The sequence below is a fragment of the Manduca sexta genome, chromosome 24, assembly GCF_014839805.1.
Source record: "Manduca sexta isolate Smith_Timp_Sample1 chromosome 24, JHU_Msex_v1.0, whole genome shotgun sequence".
NCBI classification, from domain to species: domain Eukaryota; kingdom Metazoa; phylum Arthropoda; class Insecta; order Lepidoptera; family Sphingidae; genus Manduca; species Manduca sexta.
The window spans coordinates 4,158,384-4,177,366 of record NC_051138.1 but is presented as its reverse complement, the minus strand read 5'-3'; the positions used below and the strand labels follow the sequence as shown (position 1 = coordinate 4,177,366).

The window sequence follows — 18,983 nt, the reverse complement described above, 5'->3', positions numbered from 1 at the left end:
CGAGGGCGAATCAGTCTTTTTGAAATTACGAGCATTTTAACCGGACAGGTTTGATAGCCTTATAAGTTAATTAGGGGATTTTTTGACTCTTCTTCCTATATATTCATCAAAGCTGTCCTTCGATTATAATAACCGTAATTGCAAAAAGACGGATATACCCCCGTAGACGGAATAGGGCTTGACTATTTTTTTTTCTGTTATACTAATGTTAAACAAAAAAATTAATTATGGAGTGGTGTGATTTGAATCTCCACATATGAGTGAGGAGTGTTCGTTACCTGCACAATGTTCCTGTGCCGCAGCTGTGAGTGCAGCAGGATCTCCTCGTGGAGCGGCTGCACGTCCTGCAGGTTCCGCTCGGGGATCTCCTTCACGGCGATGCGGACCTGCGTGTTGAGGTCCCGCGCCGCGTACACCACGCCGTACGTGCCCTTGCCCAACACCACGCGCTTGTTGTTGTCGTCCAACTCGTATTCGAACTGCGGACAGTCATACATCAGTTGATAAACATAGTCAACTGAGTCCATACACCACTTGGAAGAAGGGCGAATACTATTGTGCCCCTTGCTACTCACTTCTACGCTATAAATGGAGTTTAACAGTTGCGTGCTATACTGGACGCTGCAATTCAGTTGTATCAAAAACGATAAATTAACCATTGGTAAACCAATTTATATAGTGTAGTAGTTTATGAATAAACATAAAGATTTCTTATATAAACGCGAATGTAGGACATCGAAATGAAACTAGTATTTGAATCTTAGAGGCTTTTTGTATTTTAATTTTCTCCCGATGGTTCTAAGAAGTCCTCCGAAAAATCAAAGATACCTAACTGCCTGCATCTACCCGCTATCAATCAACCTGCATTTCACAATTATAAAATTTATTAAAAACTTCAAAACGTTACAGTACAGTAGTGTTATTGATTGAAATAATACCTTCAACTGATCCTGCATCACACTGGTGTCCAAATCCGTGACCTTCTCGTGGTCGGCCGTCAGCTCGCCCAGCAAGTCGTGCAAGCGTTGTCGACAGTTCAGCGAAGGCAGGAATATTTGGAAATCGTCAGAATTCTCGCTCACGTATAGAAATAGACATCTCTCGTCGCGTTTGTACAAACTGTAATGATAATTGGATAAATATTTATTATGAGAATGAATCTATGACACAACCACTGGCATGTACACACACACACAATTTCACGCTTTTTATCCCCTAAGGGATAGGCACAAGCTTAAAAAGTGCACCAAGTTTCCGCAGTGTGTATTCCGTCCCATGATGTGATAGGTGGCAAGCCTATCGACATATTGGGCACAAATTCTAGACTCTGGCATGATACTGAACAGAAATACTCAATATCACTTTCCCGACCCGGGAATCGAACCCAAGACTTTAACACTGCAGTCACTACCATGCTGAAATACAAAAATGAATCATATTTAATGATTGTACATATTGCTGCGACATACTAAAAAAGTATTCTAAATTACATGAAAATTAATTTCACAATTAATTCAAATGTGCCATATAATTTTACAGGTTCCACATTGATTTCATACGCCATACCTATAACTCCTGATCATGTCCGACGTGAACAACCACCGATGCACCTGACGACACTGGCCGCGCATCGAGTCGAGACACAGGTTCAGTATCTCAACGGACTTCTGCTCCGCGCCCATGTTCACATTTACATACGAAGGCATGTACACTTTCGTTGTTTCTAATATTAACACCTTAAACAGAAGATATTTTTAATGGTTGAATCAAAATTTGATTGAAAATTAGAACCTGCTACAACAGTACTTAGCGCATACGCCAGTAGATGGCGCAATAAAACAATGTGATACCGAATATCGATATTTCGATACCAAAGTTCAGATCAAGGATAGTATAATTGTTACTCACTGGAAATCTGATGATATTTTCATCACTATTTTTTGTGGCTTCTACAAAATATTCCATCCAAAATGAGAACACTTGCTGCTCGGGAGATGTCTCTTCACTTTTCCTAAATCTGAAAATTTTGAGCGGAACACACAAATTCCGTTAGCAACAAAACAGAAATGATTATAAAAAAAAATACTATTTTTATTATTCCCAATTAATCTTTGAAAACTCTATGACTGTATCTTTTACAAATGGAGTAAATGAGTGACTATTAGTCAAACACTCACACACATCACACGTATTATTGAACTATACAGGATTACTAAATAACTCTTGGCTTTACCTGGCATAGCCAGCCCGGGGAGAGAGTACTTACCCCAAACCACAGGGATGTACCCTATTTTGAGAATCATCATGAAATTTAACATTGTACACACCTAAGACATTTTTATATTAAGCTATTACTTCAAACTAAGAGGTAACTGGCCTATTTTTTTTTTGGTAAATGCCTTTAAATTTCTTTCATCTGTCATGATTCTCACATACCCCATTCTCAACATAAACTTTGATTGAAACATTTACTCATAGTCTTACTTATAAACTTGTTTTAACATTAAGAATTGCTTAAATAGCTGTCAAAAACATCATCGGTTTCCTAGTTTAAACCATATTACGAGGCAAGATGGCGGGTTTTGTTTTACAGCTGATCGAGTAAATTTGTGTTTTAACTAAGCAATAGCTTTGCGAAATTTTGATAAGACTGATAATTTATAAAGGAGATATAAAATAATAAATATGACCATTGGCATTTAATCCCCTTTAGATATAGAGTAAAAAAAATCTTAGCCCTCATCCACATTGTACAAATTAAATGGAAATTGTATGCAAATTTTGTATACTCAATAATAAAACTTACCTATCAATAAGTTCTATATTCCCTATGGTGCTTTTGAGATACCAATTCGGTGGCTTCAGTTTAAACATACATTCAGCCGCTTGTATCGCCTTCACGTAGTCTTGTGCTAGCACGGATATCTCGAAGAACGTTGCCACGTCCCAATAGTCTTTTAGAGATGAAAGACTTCCTTTCTTACCTATAAGATGGTTCAATACCATACCTGGAAAATTGAGTTAGAATTTAAATAATAAATAATAAATAAATAATAATAAATTTATTTGTATAAACAGACACCCCCTTATTCATAAACGTTATTTATCTAAGGACGGAGCATTGCTGTGATAACAATTCTGTTTTCCAATGCCGATGGCATGGCAGTCTTCGCAGTGCGTAGACATAGGGCCGTCGTGATTGGCTAATATCGAGATACAACTTGAACTAGTTGGCTGTCAGATAAACAAAGCTGAGAAACAGACTTGTTACCACAGGAATGTTCTGTCCTAAGATAAATAACGTCTATCACTAAGGGGGAACAAATATTAAATGTAACCAAACTCAGCTGGTGTACAAATGTTACAGAGTTTTTCAAACCTTTTTTTTTATATTAGCATACAATTAGTGGATTTAAAAGGAACCTTAGAAATATTCTATTCATAGATAATCTGAATATTCTTGAGAGCAAATGTAGATTATTGTAGTACCGAAAGATGTTACTATTAGGTATATTACTTTTGATTGGTATATTATGATTATATTATAACACTGAAGTTATGTATTTTTTGTTGTTGTTCACTTAATAAGAAGGGGAAAATCCCGTGATTATTCTACCTATTCGATTTAGGAAAATCCGCCAATTATATTGTGTACTCGTCAATATCGATTTTTATTCAACATTTTAAAGTTTTTAATCTCTTTTGCATAATTCGAGTAATGGATATTCTCGCTATCTAAATATATTTATTTATTTCGTTGTTTCCGTTCGAGTTACTATTACTTTCACAATATAGGTCTTGTACAAAATATAAAATTATGTTTCTTCTATGCCGGGGCTACTAACAACCGTTTTCAATATTAATCTCAATCTTCAAACCAATTCCGATAATGAACCAATCAAAACAACTCAATTTTACGCATGTCAAAAAAAACTGTTCTCATTGGTCCATTTTTGAGATAGGTCGAAAGAAGCGATTTGGATCGCTTACTGAAAATGACGGTAAACTAAATTTAGAATGGCCCGCATTAACAGCAAGGGCATTAGAAATATACAGATTATATTTCTTACCTATGTGTTGTAACTCTTGTGAATTTTTGAAATCGTTGCCGGCAATCACAAGCAGTGTTGCTAAATTGATGCCCGCATATTCATTTGGCTGCACTTCAAAACCTTGTCTGTACCTGGAATAAATAACAGCATGAAATATATTGGAAGACGAAATACTTGTATTATGGTAAAGTGAATATAGATTTACAATATCGTATGCAGAAAACTCTTTTAAGTATGCATTTGGGGTAATATTTTTCGAACTTATAATAAATATAATATAGTCCAGGGCTGAACGTGGCTGTCTTCTTCTTCTGAGAGGATTTTAGGCCTTAATCAACTACGCTGGCGCAGTGCGGGTTGGTAGACTTCACATACCTTTAAATTTTTTTTTGGCGATTCTCAGTTATGTACTCAGGTTTCTAAACTTTTCCTTTACCGTTTGACCGAATAATAATTCATAAATAATGCCCACCACTTCAATAAGTCAGAGGTGTGAAACTTTGGTTTTAAATTTTCGGAGATTCGTCTCGGCAGACCGTTTCATTCCCAACTAATTACATCAAGGAGGTTACAAGTTTGAAGTTTTGGAAGTTATTTAAGGAGTTTTAGCTGTCATAGAGCCGATGTTATTGATTATAATTGATAAACTTTATGAACACCTAAAGAGCATATTATCTGATAGGGTACCCGACAATTTAAAAAATAAAACTACAAAATTATCTCAGTGTCTAAATAAATATTTCTTCACACTCATTGATATTTAAATGATTAATACATAACAAAACGTGACATTTTGTATAATTACAAAACTGAATAAATGACTCATATTAAAACAATAGTCAATGACACATTTATGTATTAATTCATGTTGTTGAAACTAGTATTGCTTTTGCTGTAATGACTTCAATATTCACTGTATTTCACTATTATATTGTAATAACTAAACGTGTCTCAATACCTGGTTTTTCGCTTGAATATTCTGAACGAACCAAGCAGACCAAGGCTGTTATGTAAATTACTAACTTACATACGTCACAGGGACTAAAATTGTGCGAGCATAGAAGAAATTGCGATGGCTCCTAAGTAAACTACCGTATCTGGAAAAATCGTAACTACCAAACACTTCGTTTACTAACTTCTTCTTTAATGGGTTTGGTAGTAAATAGTACTTACATAACGAAACTTTAAAAAAGAGAATATCACAATTTTTTCAGATACGATAGTTTACTTAGGAGACATCGAATTTGGGGAGCCATGATTACTACCGGACCAATACTAAATTTAAACCCCCTTTTTATTCCCCATCTATATTAAATACTAGCTTTTTTCCGCGGCTCCGCCCGCATAAAACTTTTATCGGGATAAAAAAATTGTAATGCTCAGTATTGATGTAACTAACTATTAGTAAAATATTTTTTACAATCAGTTCTGAAGTTCCAGAGATTAGCCCCTACAAACGAACTTACAAATATTTTCTCTTTATATTAGTATAGATATAAATATCTCATAGTCTTATCTATGCAAAAAATAAATGTAAACAAATAGCTCATACCAATCAATGACACCGAAAATAATTAATTGAACAAGCGTTTAATTCATATTTACATGTAGTTTTCCTTATATAAGCAGAATATATTATATACAACATATATTCTGTCTAATAGTCAAGCGGCGATAGCCTAGTGGAACGGACTACCGAGACGAATGTGTGCAGATTCAAAACCTATGGGCAACTCTAACTTTCCTAAAGTTGTGAGTATTCTTTGAGATTCATCACTAGCTTTGACAGTGAAGGTAACTTTTTCGTCATGGAGAAAGGCTCTTATTTCTACCGCCTAGCCTTCTTGGGGTATTTTTGAAGGTATGTAGTCTTTCAATCCGGACTAGGTCAGCGTGGTGGACTAAGGCCTAAACCCTGTCAGTAGTAGAGGAGGCATCCGCTAAGAAAAGATTTTGGTTAATTCTACCCCCAATAGGGGATGAAAGTTTTGTATGAAACTTTGACAATTTTAAACTGATCGGACTGACGCGGGCGAAGCCGCGAGCAAAAGCTAGTACAGTATAAGTCACATACCAGTGAATAGCACTGTTTAAGCTCTCCTTGTCCGTGTGTTGAGATTCAACGAATTTGTCCTTGTAGATGCGACCGCAGAGACACAACATGTCAGGGAACCGATTCTCTTTCTTTTCCAACGCCTTCACACATACTTTTAACGCGTTCTCGCGATCGCCTTCTTTGTTCCGTCTAAAAATAAAAATAAACATAACATAATTTGGTAATAAAAGAATAAATCACTTTATTATACAGTAATTAATCAAGTCAATATATTTACTTCTAACTGGTCAAATATAAATAAAAATTATAACATCACAAGTGCAAAGTTCAAAAAATAAGTTAATAAAGTCACAACAATTTAATTACACCTACAAAAAATACCTAGCGCATGTTGTGGTTGCCTGTCATTCAAATTGCAATTAGTCCAGTATTTTGTTTTACCTTGTATTTGTATATAATAGACAATATTGTTAGCAATCCTTTATACAAAAATAAATAATAATCCACACCCTGACAACGCACCTGTTCATCGCAAAAGCGTACATGAACCTTATGATTGGCATTTTAACGTAGTTTTTCCTGTTCATTATGGTTTTCAGATCATCGACGACTTGTACAATCGCGTCATAGTCCTGTATCTCCCGGTATGATATGAGCATGTTGAGGATAGTGTCTCCTGATAGAACGGCAGGGTCATCTAGCCGACGTCGCATGGCATGCAGTACATTGGCAAGTTCCTGCCCGCTGTATGTCTCTCGGGCTTTGCGTAGATCCGACAGGAATTTCTCTTGGAGGTGTGCTCTGAAAGTGTGGTCAATTTGTATATTCAATTCGAAAAATAAAACATTCTACGAAACTGGGGTTGGTAACGTCAGCAACAAGATTTGCTCAAATATTTGTCAAGAACATAATATTTATTACTTTTTTACACAATGATGGCAGGCAAGTAATTTTATTAAGTTTATTTAGTTTTTCATGTTTCCCTATTTTCTCTCTATTACGCCCTTCGCCAAGGTCATATCGCCCCACAGCAATATTTGCGTGTTAACGCTACAAAATTACTAGTGTTGAACCTATTATAACCTGGCGCCACAAACCTAGTGTCCTTGACCTCGAGGCAATTAAAGGTCAACGCAGACGGACAGCTGCGGCAGATGGAATTCTAAAACTACGAGTTATATTTGTTAAATTGAACCGTATGTAAAAGCACACAAAGTTGTAATTAAATTGCTATAGAATATACATAGCCGCCACTCAGTCTACGCTGAACATAAGGGTGCAGTGGTTCGATAAGTAATTTTACGCCTATTTGAACTCTCTTTGCCCTTCACGCTAAACTTACTTGGTTTGAACCTCGACATCTTGCAAGATATTCTTGAGGCGCAACGTAAGATGCTGTTTAGGATCTGCTGTCTCTTCCCCCTTGAACTTTGTAGCTGCAGGATTCGTGGTGACGCACGTTCCCGCCTCGGTGAGCTTGTACGAAACGAACAGGAAGTTCGGCAACGACATCTGTTTCATTCATAAACGATACAAATTATAATGTATCATTGAGTCATATTAATAATGTTCATTGATCTCAATTGCGAGGTTTTATAAGAATTTACTGTGAACCTAAACGAAAACCTTCATTTAAAGTTACATAAAAAAAATTATAAAATATAAAAAAAAATTGTAATATAAAAATAATCCACTACTAGTTTATACTATTGGCATATAAAAGTCTTTAGCTGTCAGAGATAACGTAGCTCGTATTAGTAAAAAAATTAGAAATCCGATTCACAGCTTACTCTCTGTGTCCAAACAACATACCTACTTTACCTATTTATAAATAACTATAGACTCAAGTACATATTATTATTAATAATAAGATTTTCCAGCAAACTTAACACTACAAATACAATATTTAAAATATTATAACATAGCTATAATGCAAGCCCAAGTTAGGAGAACTCAACATTTATATAATATCACAAATAGCTAACGTTAAAAATTATTACAAAGTCTATTTGTGAACACGATTTTTGTGACGACCAATCCGTATCGATCGATTCGTATGAATTGATTTTATTAATAGTGAATGATATATTACACGAATCATTTTGGCCTTAGCGTTTGTTTCGTTCAAGATTCATAAGCGTGCCGTCTGGGGTTCGATTTTAAAATTCTTATTCCAGATTAAGACCTTGAAACAAACGGTGCAATACTATTGATTCCTAGAATATAAATAGAATAGATTCTGCATTAATTAGAGGACTCATGGGTGTTGTTATTATACTTCTCAGAAATTGTTGTCTACGTGAAGTAATAACAATATTTTACACTCACGTCTAATTCTAGGGACTATTGCATTAAGGTCATTTAAAAAGTAGAAATATGAACCAGAACTATAATTTCGTCTATATTAATATGTATCTTTAACTGCGGTACGACTGCAGTGCTTGGATCTCAGTTTCATTCCCCGGGTCGCTTAGTGTTAGCCCGGAGTCTTCAATTTGTGCCCGATATGGCGATAGATTCGCCACCTCTCACATCATGGGATGGAATATATAAAACAATTTAAACCGCAAGCAAAACATGTTTTCATGTTACTATTACTGCTAAACTAATTATAGTTCGATTTTAATTCGAGCGAATAAAACTTCTTTTCGCGTGTGAGTTTTTACGCGACTGCCGAAGCCGGTTAATGTTTCTAAACACTTTTCTAAGCAAGCAAATGTTTTATGTGGCAATTTAGTCTGTCAATATTATTTCTAACATAATTGCTTACCATTTTTCTAATTTATATGTTTATAATAGATTATGGTTTTATAGCTATTTAAAAATAACTCAAATTACAATCCTTGCATAATTATTAAACAAAGTCCTTGGCCCAGTCTACTTGAACGCGATAAACTGAAAAATTACCGAACGGATTTAGATGAAATTTGATTTAGACATCATTTGAGACCCTTGAAGGACATAATGCTACCTTTTATACGGTAAAACTCCTTTAAACAGCCGAAGCCGCGAGCCAAGACTAGTTTAAAATAAAGAACTGACTGCATTCTGCAAATTTATTTTAATTACATTCTACAATCCTTTTTATGTTATTAGTAGTGTTCGGTTTGTGGTTTTGTCTTTTAATAAATTCATTTCTATTTTAAAACAAATGAGATAAAGTAGTTCTCAGTGGTGGATGTGGTTGCCTAGATTTACTGTTATTTTGAATTTATTTTTCAACTTTTAATGGAATAGTTTCTTCAAATGAACCCGTATATAATTCCCTCTCTTTATAAAATAATGACCTATTCCAAAATTGTTAATTTGTGGGAGTCGTCCAAAAATTCATTTCTGTTTGCGACCTTTTTTATTTTCCCTTTTTTTTCATGCTATAGCTTTTATTTTTGACTTATCTTTTACAATTTCAATTTTATAGCAATTTAATAAAAAAGGTCGCAAACAGAAGTGAGTTTTTTGACGACTCCCACAAATTAACAATTTGGAATAGGTCATTGTTTTATTAAGAGAGCGAATTATGTTTTTCACACACACCGACGCCATTTATCCCCAAAGGTGTAGGCAGAGGCGCAACTATTGCAACCTTTTTTTGCCGTGTGTATTCTTTCGCATGATGTGATTGGGGGGAATGGTAACTTTTTCACCCGAAATAAACATTATCCTCAGAAATGCAATATTTTGAAAGCTTAGGCTCCATTTCCATCTCCTAAACATTACATTCCTCTATGAACTGAACTGAACATCTTGACAACAAAGTATAGCGACAGTGTATAATTCAATTACCCGTTGAGTTATTTGAATGCTAGTCCTAGCGATTGAGGACAGGGGCAGGACGATCTGACAAATTGAGAGTAATAGCTATTGAGATGTATGAGCACATGGACTAGTTGGTGTGTTACAAATCATATCTGGACATGGGAAAAACCGGACCAATAATAACAACTTGTTACTTTAAAATTAAGGGGCCGTTCAAGCATTACGTAACGCATTTTTTAAAGATTTTTGACAACCACCCCCCCCCCCCCTGTAAAGCGCCGTATCTTTTTTAATTATTTTTTTAAATATTCTCAATTATTGTACGTAAAACATAGGAAATTCGCTAAAACCCTTTGTTATTGTTTTAATATAAAAATATACTACATAACGCTTTGTATGAGACCCCCTCCCGGCCCTGTAACGCATCGTAACGTTTTACAAGAAAAAATTGCGTTACGTAATACTTGAACGGCCCTTAAACAATTTTTCAGATTTTATCGCGATTTTTATATTTTTTTCTCCAGACGTTTCGAAGACTGTGGCCTTCATGGTCACGGGGGACTGAGGTGTTGATCATTCGCAAAGTTACATCTACCTACATTTTACAATTATTATTCAATAAACTTGTTACTGTACAACAGTGGCGAATGGTGATTTTTTTTTTCGAAGGAAACCGACACAACGTGTAAGTACTAATATGCATAAATGGGGTCTGCAATTCGTTCTAATTATAATTAGACTAGCGACTCGCCCCAGCTTCGCACGGGTGCAATGCTGACTATTTAATGGATGTTATTATTATACATATAAACCTTCCTCTTGAATCACTCTATCTATTAAAAAAAAACCGCATCAAAATCCGTTGCTTAGTTTTAAAGATTTAAGCACACATAGGGACAGAGAAAGCGACTTTGTTGTATACTATGTAGTGATATTACATAAGTTACAAAAGGGAATAGCAATCGGGTTGTATGGGCCTTTTGCCACTATTGTACAAGATATAAATAGTTCTTGCATGTTGCATTATTGGATGATTCTGAATGCAATAAAATCCAGATAGATTTGAGACGTAGTAATTCGTTTGTAATATTGAAGTTGAGTTACCATTTGGTTTTATAGTCAATAGACAAATGATTGTCTCCTTAGACCATTTCGAAAGGACGATTACATAAGTACTTCTTGACGCAAACAATGCATACTTTCAATATACATGCTATTGCACATTTATTATTTCGTTAATACTTACTATTAATCCGGAACACAAGTTTTAAGTTATAATTATGTTAAAAAACTTAACGCAATTTTGTATACAATATGTACCCGATTATAACCTGTTTTGTGTGTAATAAATAAATAAATAAATCTTATAAATGTGTGCAAGAGCAGATGCTTTATACTTTGGCAGAAAAAAAATCATATAAGGCGCAACTTTGCAAATACGACCTAAGACTGTCTCAAATAAAATCTGTTTAGTAGATTTAGTGATTTAACATTTCTCAATTTTCTTTTTTATATATCAATTTCGCTCGCAAAATTTCTCGTCAATATAGAAACTATGAGGAAAACATTTTTGAACTTAGTTCACAAAATCCCATAACTGAATTCATTTGCGGTTTGTAAAATAATTAATACACCACATGAAATATAAAATATTAATTCGTCAGGTGATGATGTTTATTCATATTGTATTTTGAACGTATATAGGAGTCACGTTTTATTAATGTTTTGATGCAACATCGTGCGATGTATGTACAACTTAAATTGTCTCTGTATGAACTTGTCAAACATAATCAACAAGTAATATACGGGACAATTACGACGCTTTCATCCCGAGTTCGCGATACAACAGTTCAAGACACATACCTACATCATTTAGAGATATCAGTATCGCGTTGTAAATTCAATGATAGGCTAAACTGTATTAATAAAATATTTTTTGCTATATTAATTAACAATGTATTTATTGTTAACTAGCTTCCGCTCGCAGCTTCGCCCGCGTGGATTTCGGACTTAAAAAATGGAGGAGGTGCTCAATTTGTCGGAATGTTTTTTTAATGTATGGTGGTATGCAGGTGGTCCGATTGTCCGGTCAGGGTCTGATGATGGGATTCAGTATTCACGCGTGATGGCTTATTATTAGCATATCATGTATAACTTTGGTGTTTCTATACCGATTTCTATGATTCTATTTATGGAATATTTAATAATGTTAATTTTTTTAATTAGGGATGACTGAGAGTGTTATAAACGTAAGAGTAGACAAATATAATGAGAAAGCTTCGAACTGCTAAGCTATCGGGAGTTACACGTGTTATTGTGAGTCAACCATAAAAGATAGACATATGCTGTCGTGGGATATTTTTTACATAATTTTAAGGAGAACATTTCCGTCATACATGATTTCTGTGTAGCTTTAACCATTAAGGTAGCACACGCGACGGAAGCTTAAAAAAATGGAGTAACTTCTCCCGTTTTCCCAACATTTCCCTTCACTGCTCTGCTCCTATTAATTGTAGCGTGATGAAAAGTATACTATAACCAGCACAGGAGTATGACAAATAATTGTACCAAGTTTCGTTAAAATCCGTCGAGTAGTTTTTGTTTCTATAACGGTTATACAGACAGACAGACAGACAAAAATTTTACAAATTGCATTTTTGGCATCAGTATCGATCCCTAATCACCCCCTGATAGTTATTTTGGAAATATATTTCATGTACAGAATTGACCTCTCTACAGATTTATTATAAGTATAGATAAAAACTGTTTTTTACTTCGCTCTCTACGATCAGACAGATATCATACCAACGATTTTAATAAACAGGTAAATTTTGAAACATAAAGTCTAATTTACCTGTTTAAATATTTATTAAATAGATTTAGTTGAATCGAGTCACATCCTACAATGCAACTAAAGCCCCAATTTATACAAAATAAATGAATATAGTATTCGCCGTTGTATGTCAAAATGAGTTTTCTTATAAATATTTTGAATGTGTATTTTTGTATTTATTAATAGCTTAATACATTTTTTTTATAAACGATATGAGGCATAAGATGACCAGTCTCGCACGAGTAGCAATATGGGCTAAAACACAGTAATTTCTTTGACGTAAATTTTAATGTTATTTATTTTTATCATTTTATTTAGTCAACAGATGATACAATAGTTAGCATACGCATGTGTATAACGTACAAACAAGACTTATAATATTGTTCACCTAATTATAGCCGGACATAACTACGTTATAATATAGCGACAGTCCCCAAGAACAAAATCTTATCTGCAAAATTCTCTAATTGCAGTATGAAGGTTTTAAATAAATAGAAAATATAAATATCAATTACCTCAAAGTAGAAATTATTTTTTTATAGCAATCCATAATTTTGAAATGGATAATTGATATTTATATTTTCACTTAACTTAAAACCATCATACTGCAACTAGAGTAATTTGCAGATGAGATTTTATTCTTGGTAACCGTCGATTGGCAACTAAGGAAGCAGACAAATATCAAAAATATATATAATCACAATTGCTTACCTTAAGCCGCAACGTAGCGTCAGGATCAACATCATTGTACAGCAGCACATTCTCTTTCATGTCGAAGCTCTCTCTCACTCCGAGGTGGTAGAGCAACGAGCTCTGCTGCACCTGCACGCTGAGGTCCACCAGCGCCACATCAGCATTGTAGAACGTGTCCAGCACATTCGTCTCGCCGAAGTCTAGTTTTTCGAACTGTAAATTATTATTAATATTAATATTTAAGGCTTGAGTGTCCAGGGACATCGAATATTACTAGGTATTGTTATGATAGGATCCAGTGGCGTAGCTTGAGGGGATTAAATAATGCCCTGGCCACGGGCGGCACCTGAAAATGTGGGTTTGAGATCTGCATTTTTTAAAGTATAACATTTTTTAATTTCACATAAAAATCAAAATGACTTCATTGAAATTAAATTATTATGTAGATAAACGAGGCAGAACATTTCCCGTCGACCCCAGACGGTAAAATCCCAGATTACGCCAATGATAACATCTGTTCAGTACTCAGTCCAAAACACCTTACTAGTAGCACAAACTCAACAATATTATTAACTTATTTGTTTTAGTAAATTACTTTGTAAATACATTATTATGTATATTTATTTATTTATTCACACTTTTTAGCACATGAGTATAACATTTTATTTAAAACAAAAAATCATCCATGAGTACAAAGGGCGATCTTATCGCTCGACTGCTTAGGCAATATCTTCCAGACAACCATAGGATGTATGTAAAAAAAAGGAGAAAGACGTGTGTGATTTGTAATAATATTATTATAAAAAAAGGTTTTTCATTCCCCCAGTCCATAGTTCGCTTTGGCTTGGTTTTAAATAATAGTTATTTACAATAAAGTCTATCATGGGCAAACTAACATATTTAACTTTTTACTTATTTGGGGTTTTTTTTTGTCTCAGAGGTATTTTAATTTTTGTTTAAACCTTTTTAGTTCATAAATTAATTCCTCTACAAGGGTCCTCCATCGTCATATATCTAACACCTAATCATGGAAACCATTCTTACAAGCTCACAAATGTTATATCTGCTGTAAGCCAATGTGTTAGGTATCCCACATACTTGATGCTGCAGCTTCAGCACACTGTTGCCATGTGTTGTAAATACCACAAAAGAAACAGTGCACCAAATTTAAAATCAGTCAGATATGTGAAAGTATGAAATGAGCTGATGATCTTCAAACCGCTAAATAGATCTTCATAAATCATAGTAAGAACCATCTTAATCACATCAGTGTTCAAGCAAAAAAAAACACATTAAAACAGTCCATTCGTTGGGGAGTTATGTTGCAACAGACATACAACTATATAGATATTTGATACACACATTAAACTTATAACATTCTTTTTCCATCAGGGGTTAAAAATAAACTTCTCCAAGAACAGATACTAACAACTATAACTTACTAACAATTCTTTCTAAAAAATTAACATTATATGCATTGTGGAAAACAAGGAATGAAGTCATCAAATCCCCTTAATATTAGCTCAAAGCTTAGCTTGTTTAAAAATGTATTAATATCACTAAAGCTAGTTTAGATGATTAATTGGCTTAAAAGTTTATTAGCATGAGCATGCCAAAATTAACATTCTTCACTATACTAATGTAATACTTTGTGTATTTAATAATTTTGTATGATGTAATTAATTCCAAATAACTTCCTCCATAATCCAAATTAATTTTACCGATGCATCATACACTCTACCACCCTACGAAATAGGTATACAAGTTGCTGCAAATTGAAGCATTGTGGTGTGATTGTGATGAACTATGATCCTTTATAACAAAATGAGATATACCATACACAAAAGGGAAGAAGAGCTCATTAAAAGTAAAAAGTATTGGTAAGTATAAAAAACAATGTTCAAATGAAATAATGAAAAATTTTAATAAATACATTAAAAAGTATAACATGTGTTTCATTAAGCATTACCTTTTTTACCATAGGACAGAAAATTCGCTCATGTAATGTCGAGGGGGTCAAAACTACTTACAAATATTGGCAATGACAGTGACCAAATCAAATACACATTTTGGTAAATGTTGCTGTATTGAGTGCGGGACTACATTGCCCCGTTAAAAATTAGAGTCAAGATGCTTAATTAACAATAACTATGGAAGGTCCTTTGTATGTTTTTAATTTACTGCTTTATGTAATTAATAGATACAAATACAACTACATACAAAGTCCGTTGAAGCAGTCAGACCAATAAAGACATTGGATGACAAATTTTAACAAAAACAAACCTCTATATGAGTATAACATTTTTTTCTTGATCATTATTTAATTAAAATATTTCTTCAGTTCTAATTCCATTTAGGACAATTGCTTTCTGTAATTTAGGACCAGCTTCCACAGACTGTTTGTGAGAAACTGTAGTTTAACCAGCTTGTGAATTGGTTACTTTGGTTAATATTTAAACCTGACTTTTCTGTTTAATCTTTAATCATTTTAGTCCAGCATGAAACCTTATTTGTTGCAAAAGATCTCAACAAAATCTCATTACATACATACTAACACATTTTATCCTTGAAGGGGTAAGCAGAGGCGTAACTCAAGGACAGAGTACACATTGTGGGAAGTGCATCCACTTTCCACAATGTGTACTCTGTCCGATTATGCGATATGGAACAAACCTATTGCACACAACTTTCAGACTTCGGGCTGATACTGACTAAAAAAACCCAAATTCAGTACCCAACCCAAGGATCGAACCCAGACCTCAGCACTACAAGGCATCCTGAAATACACTTGCCACCAAGGCAGTCATTTTCATTAACAATGCCAAAAGCTATGATTCCAATGGCAATAAATATTTATTCCTAAAATAGGGGTACAGACTGGGGATATTATGTGATCTCAACAAAGTAAGATGAACAATCATTGCATTACTTATCTTATTGTTTTTTATCCTGGTATGCATTTTCCTTGTACCATATGAGACAATTTTAACTTAGTTACTGGGGAAAATCCTTAAAACAAACTTTGTGGAACCAGATTAAATTTAGTCAATTGAATGTGATTCCATCTGAATTACCTTGTGAATTTATATGTAAACAAATTTGTGGTAGCCTACTTCCAAAGACAAGTCTCAGGTTAATACCAAGACGTCTTTAGTTTTTTTTTAAATTATGTGTGTAATTATTTACTTTGTTGTCAATTATCTATTGCTTTATTAGTAGATGAAATTATTGTGAGGAATCTGTCTTGGAGTTTTCCCAACAAGAATTTTGAAGGTACTTATATGAAGTCTATGTTGGTAGATAATTTAATATTATGGCTACCATTAATGCTGAGTTGGGTGGCCATAAGGAACTGAAGAGTTGAGGTTCATGTCCAGCATTACATTGTTTAGTACAATACTGATACTAGCAATGTATTGAGAAGACTCAAAATGATTATTCTTAAATTATTCGTGTTTAATAAGGAAACTCTGTACCTGCTTAACTAAATTTAAATATGAATAAACAAGGCAATCAGTCTCAATATGCAACTTAATACTTGTTATTCATCAACATTATGTACCACACACCTACCTACGACTTTTCCTTAAAAATACAATTTCCCAACATGCGTGCATACTCACATGAATGTGGTGCAAATTGGCGTTCACCAGGTCGGAGGCCAAACGGACTTCTTCTAAAGCTCTTTTTCTGTGTGTTAGGTTGGAAGTTTGGGTAACGTCCAAAACACAGGCGATGTCCATCCGAGGTCGCTGGTTGGACGCCCCGGGCTGCACCGTCGCGTTAGATCCATCACTGCACACACTCTCGCAGATGCTTCTCACTTCGCCTAAAATTGACATTAATATAAGTCAATCGTAAATACGAAAACACAACATGAAAACAAAGTTCACTGTGCATTCACGAGACGGACCTGTGTCCTCCGCAGCCGTGGAGGTGTTCGCACCGCCGAATGTTATCATTTTTTCACGTGTTTATTAACATTTGGACAGTTTAACACACTTTTCACGGTATAAATTACGCAGCATAAAAAATAAATTCCACAAACAAGTACTACGGGAACCGCGCGCTTGTGTTATTTAACATTTGTAGTGATGTGAACGGTCGTGACTATGATCGATGTATTCGATTGTGTATAGAACGAATTCATATTTCGTTATTATATTATATAGTAATAATATAAACTTCTTCTTTTATATTATGGCTACCAGCGTTTATTTATCGGTAATTTTACCAATCTCGAGTAACAAATATTATAATCATTTTGTAGTTTGACATTCTCATGTTGCATCATTGTGTAGTTTCATTGATAACCATATGACGTTAAAATAATAAGTATTAATGACTTTTGCAAATAAATGCTTATAAATGCCGGGTTTATTATGTTATATGTACCATAAACATTGAAGATCAATGTTTAAATTTGATAGGCAAATAAAAAAAAACAAGATTAAGAAAGATAAGGAAATCTTAAAAATACTGACATTTATAATTACCGTGTGGTAGAAAAAAAAATATTCAGAAAGCCGTTTTAAAATATTTTAGTTTAACCTGCTTCCTACTTGTTTTGAGACTACAAATATAATTGTATAAAACGATTGTAGAAGGCAAATTATTATCAAATAATATAATGCATTAGGTACAGAAATATATTGGATTGTTGTTTGTCATCGTAATTTTTTACTACCCATTTACTGTATTACGCGATGAAATCCGTACACTAAAACAATATTATTATTATTATCAATTATCCAGCCAATAATTTGTAAATTCGTTAATATTATATTAATTTCTGATAGTCGGATTAATTTGTATATCGATGTCTTGAACAGTACACCACTAGAGACCTTGATTGAGTTTTTTGTGAAAGCGACATCTGTGCAAAAATATGTCAAACATATGTCTACAATAATTTTCACATCTGTTTCAATTTTTACCTTTTGCCGCTAGATGGCACTTTTTAAAATGGTTAATGTCTACAAAACAAATTATTATTATAGTCAGTAATTTCTAATTTATTTATTTGCCCAGCTTGGCCAACGTTTTGTTAAGAGGGTGACAGACGTTCGAGTAAGTACGCGTAATTGTGGCTCAATGATCTTCTTCTACGTGTACATACTTTTAAATCGCCGGCAAAATTTGTTAGCGATCCAACCCATTTGATTTGCTGTTGTGTGTTGTGTTCTTACTTGTGGCATACCAAAAATTATATTGTGCTAAATGCTCTCTTTTGGTTAATCAATTTTTTACCCGGATTCTCCAATTACATCTTCGTTTCTTGTATTTTATAACAAAATATGAACAAACAATACCTACGGGCAAGTTAGTTGTGTTCAATGTCGAGCCGAGTAACTACGTGTTCTTTAGTATTAATTTAAAGCTCCTATAGGTCAATTAATACGAGAATAGGGTCGAAGAGCATCAAAGCAAAAATATAAAACCTATAAGTATATAGCAAATATACCTTTTTCTCCATAATCTCACGCATATCGTCGTTGTAGGTGGAGAACTAAATAACTCGGATTTTGGCCATTTTGGACTTTCATCACTTTTGTGTTGCCCAAAACATGGCGCATATTTTGGCCGAACAAGC

The 18,983-nt window shown here is 34.0% G+C and overlaps 1 protein-coding gene across 1 annotated transcript in view; it reads right to left on the bottom strand.

The window, feature by feature from the left end:
• Positions 1-17,352, bottom strand: part of LOC115443887 (mitogen-activated protein kinase kinase kinase 15) — a 29,942-nt gene extending 12,590 nt beyond the window's left edge. The window contains 12 exon segments of the mRNA XM_037442196.1: positions 279-479; positions 939-1,119; positions 1,567-1,736; positions 1,909-2,017; positions 2,807-3,008; positions 4,071-4,183; positions 6,127-6,297; positions 6,631-6,909; positions 7,451-7,620; positions 13,409-13,603; positions 17,014-17,219; positions 17,304-17,352. Of these exon segments, the coding sequence (XP_037298093.1) occupies positions 279-479; positions 939-1,119; positions 1,567-1,736; positions 1,909-2,017; positions 2,807-3,008; positions 4,071-4,183; positions 6,127-6,297; positions 6,631-6,909; positions 7,451-7,620; positions 13,409-13,603; positions 17,014-17,219; positions 17,304-17,352 (2,046 nt within the window).
• Between the last annotated feature and the right edge of the window lie 1,631 nt (positions 17,353-18,983).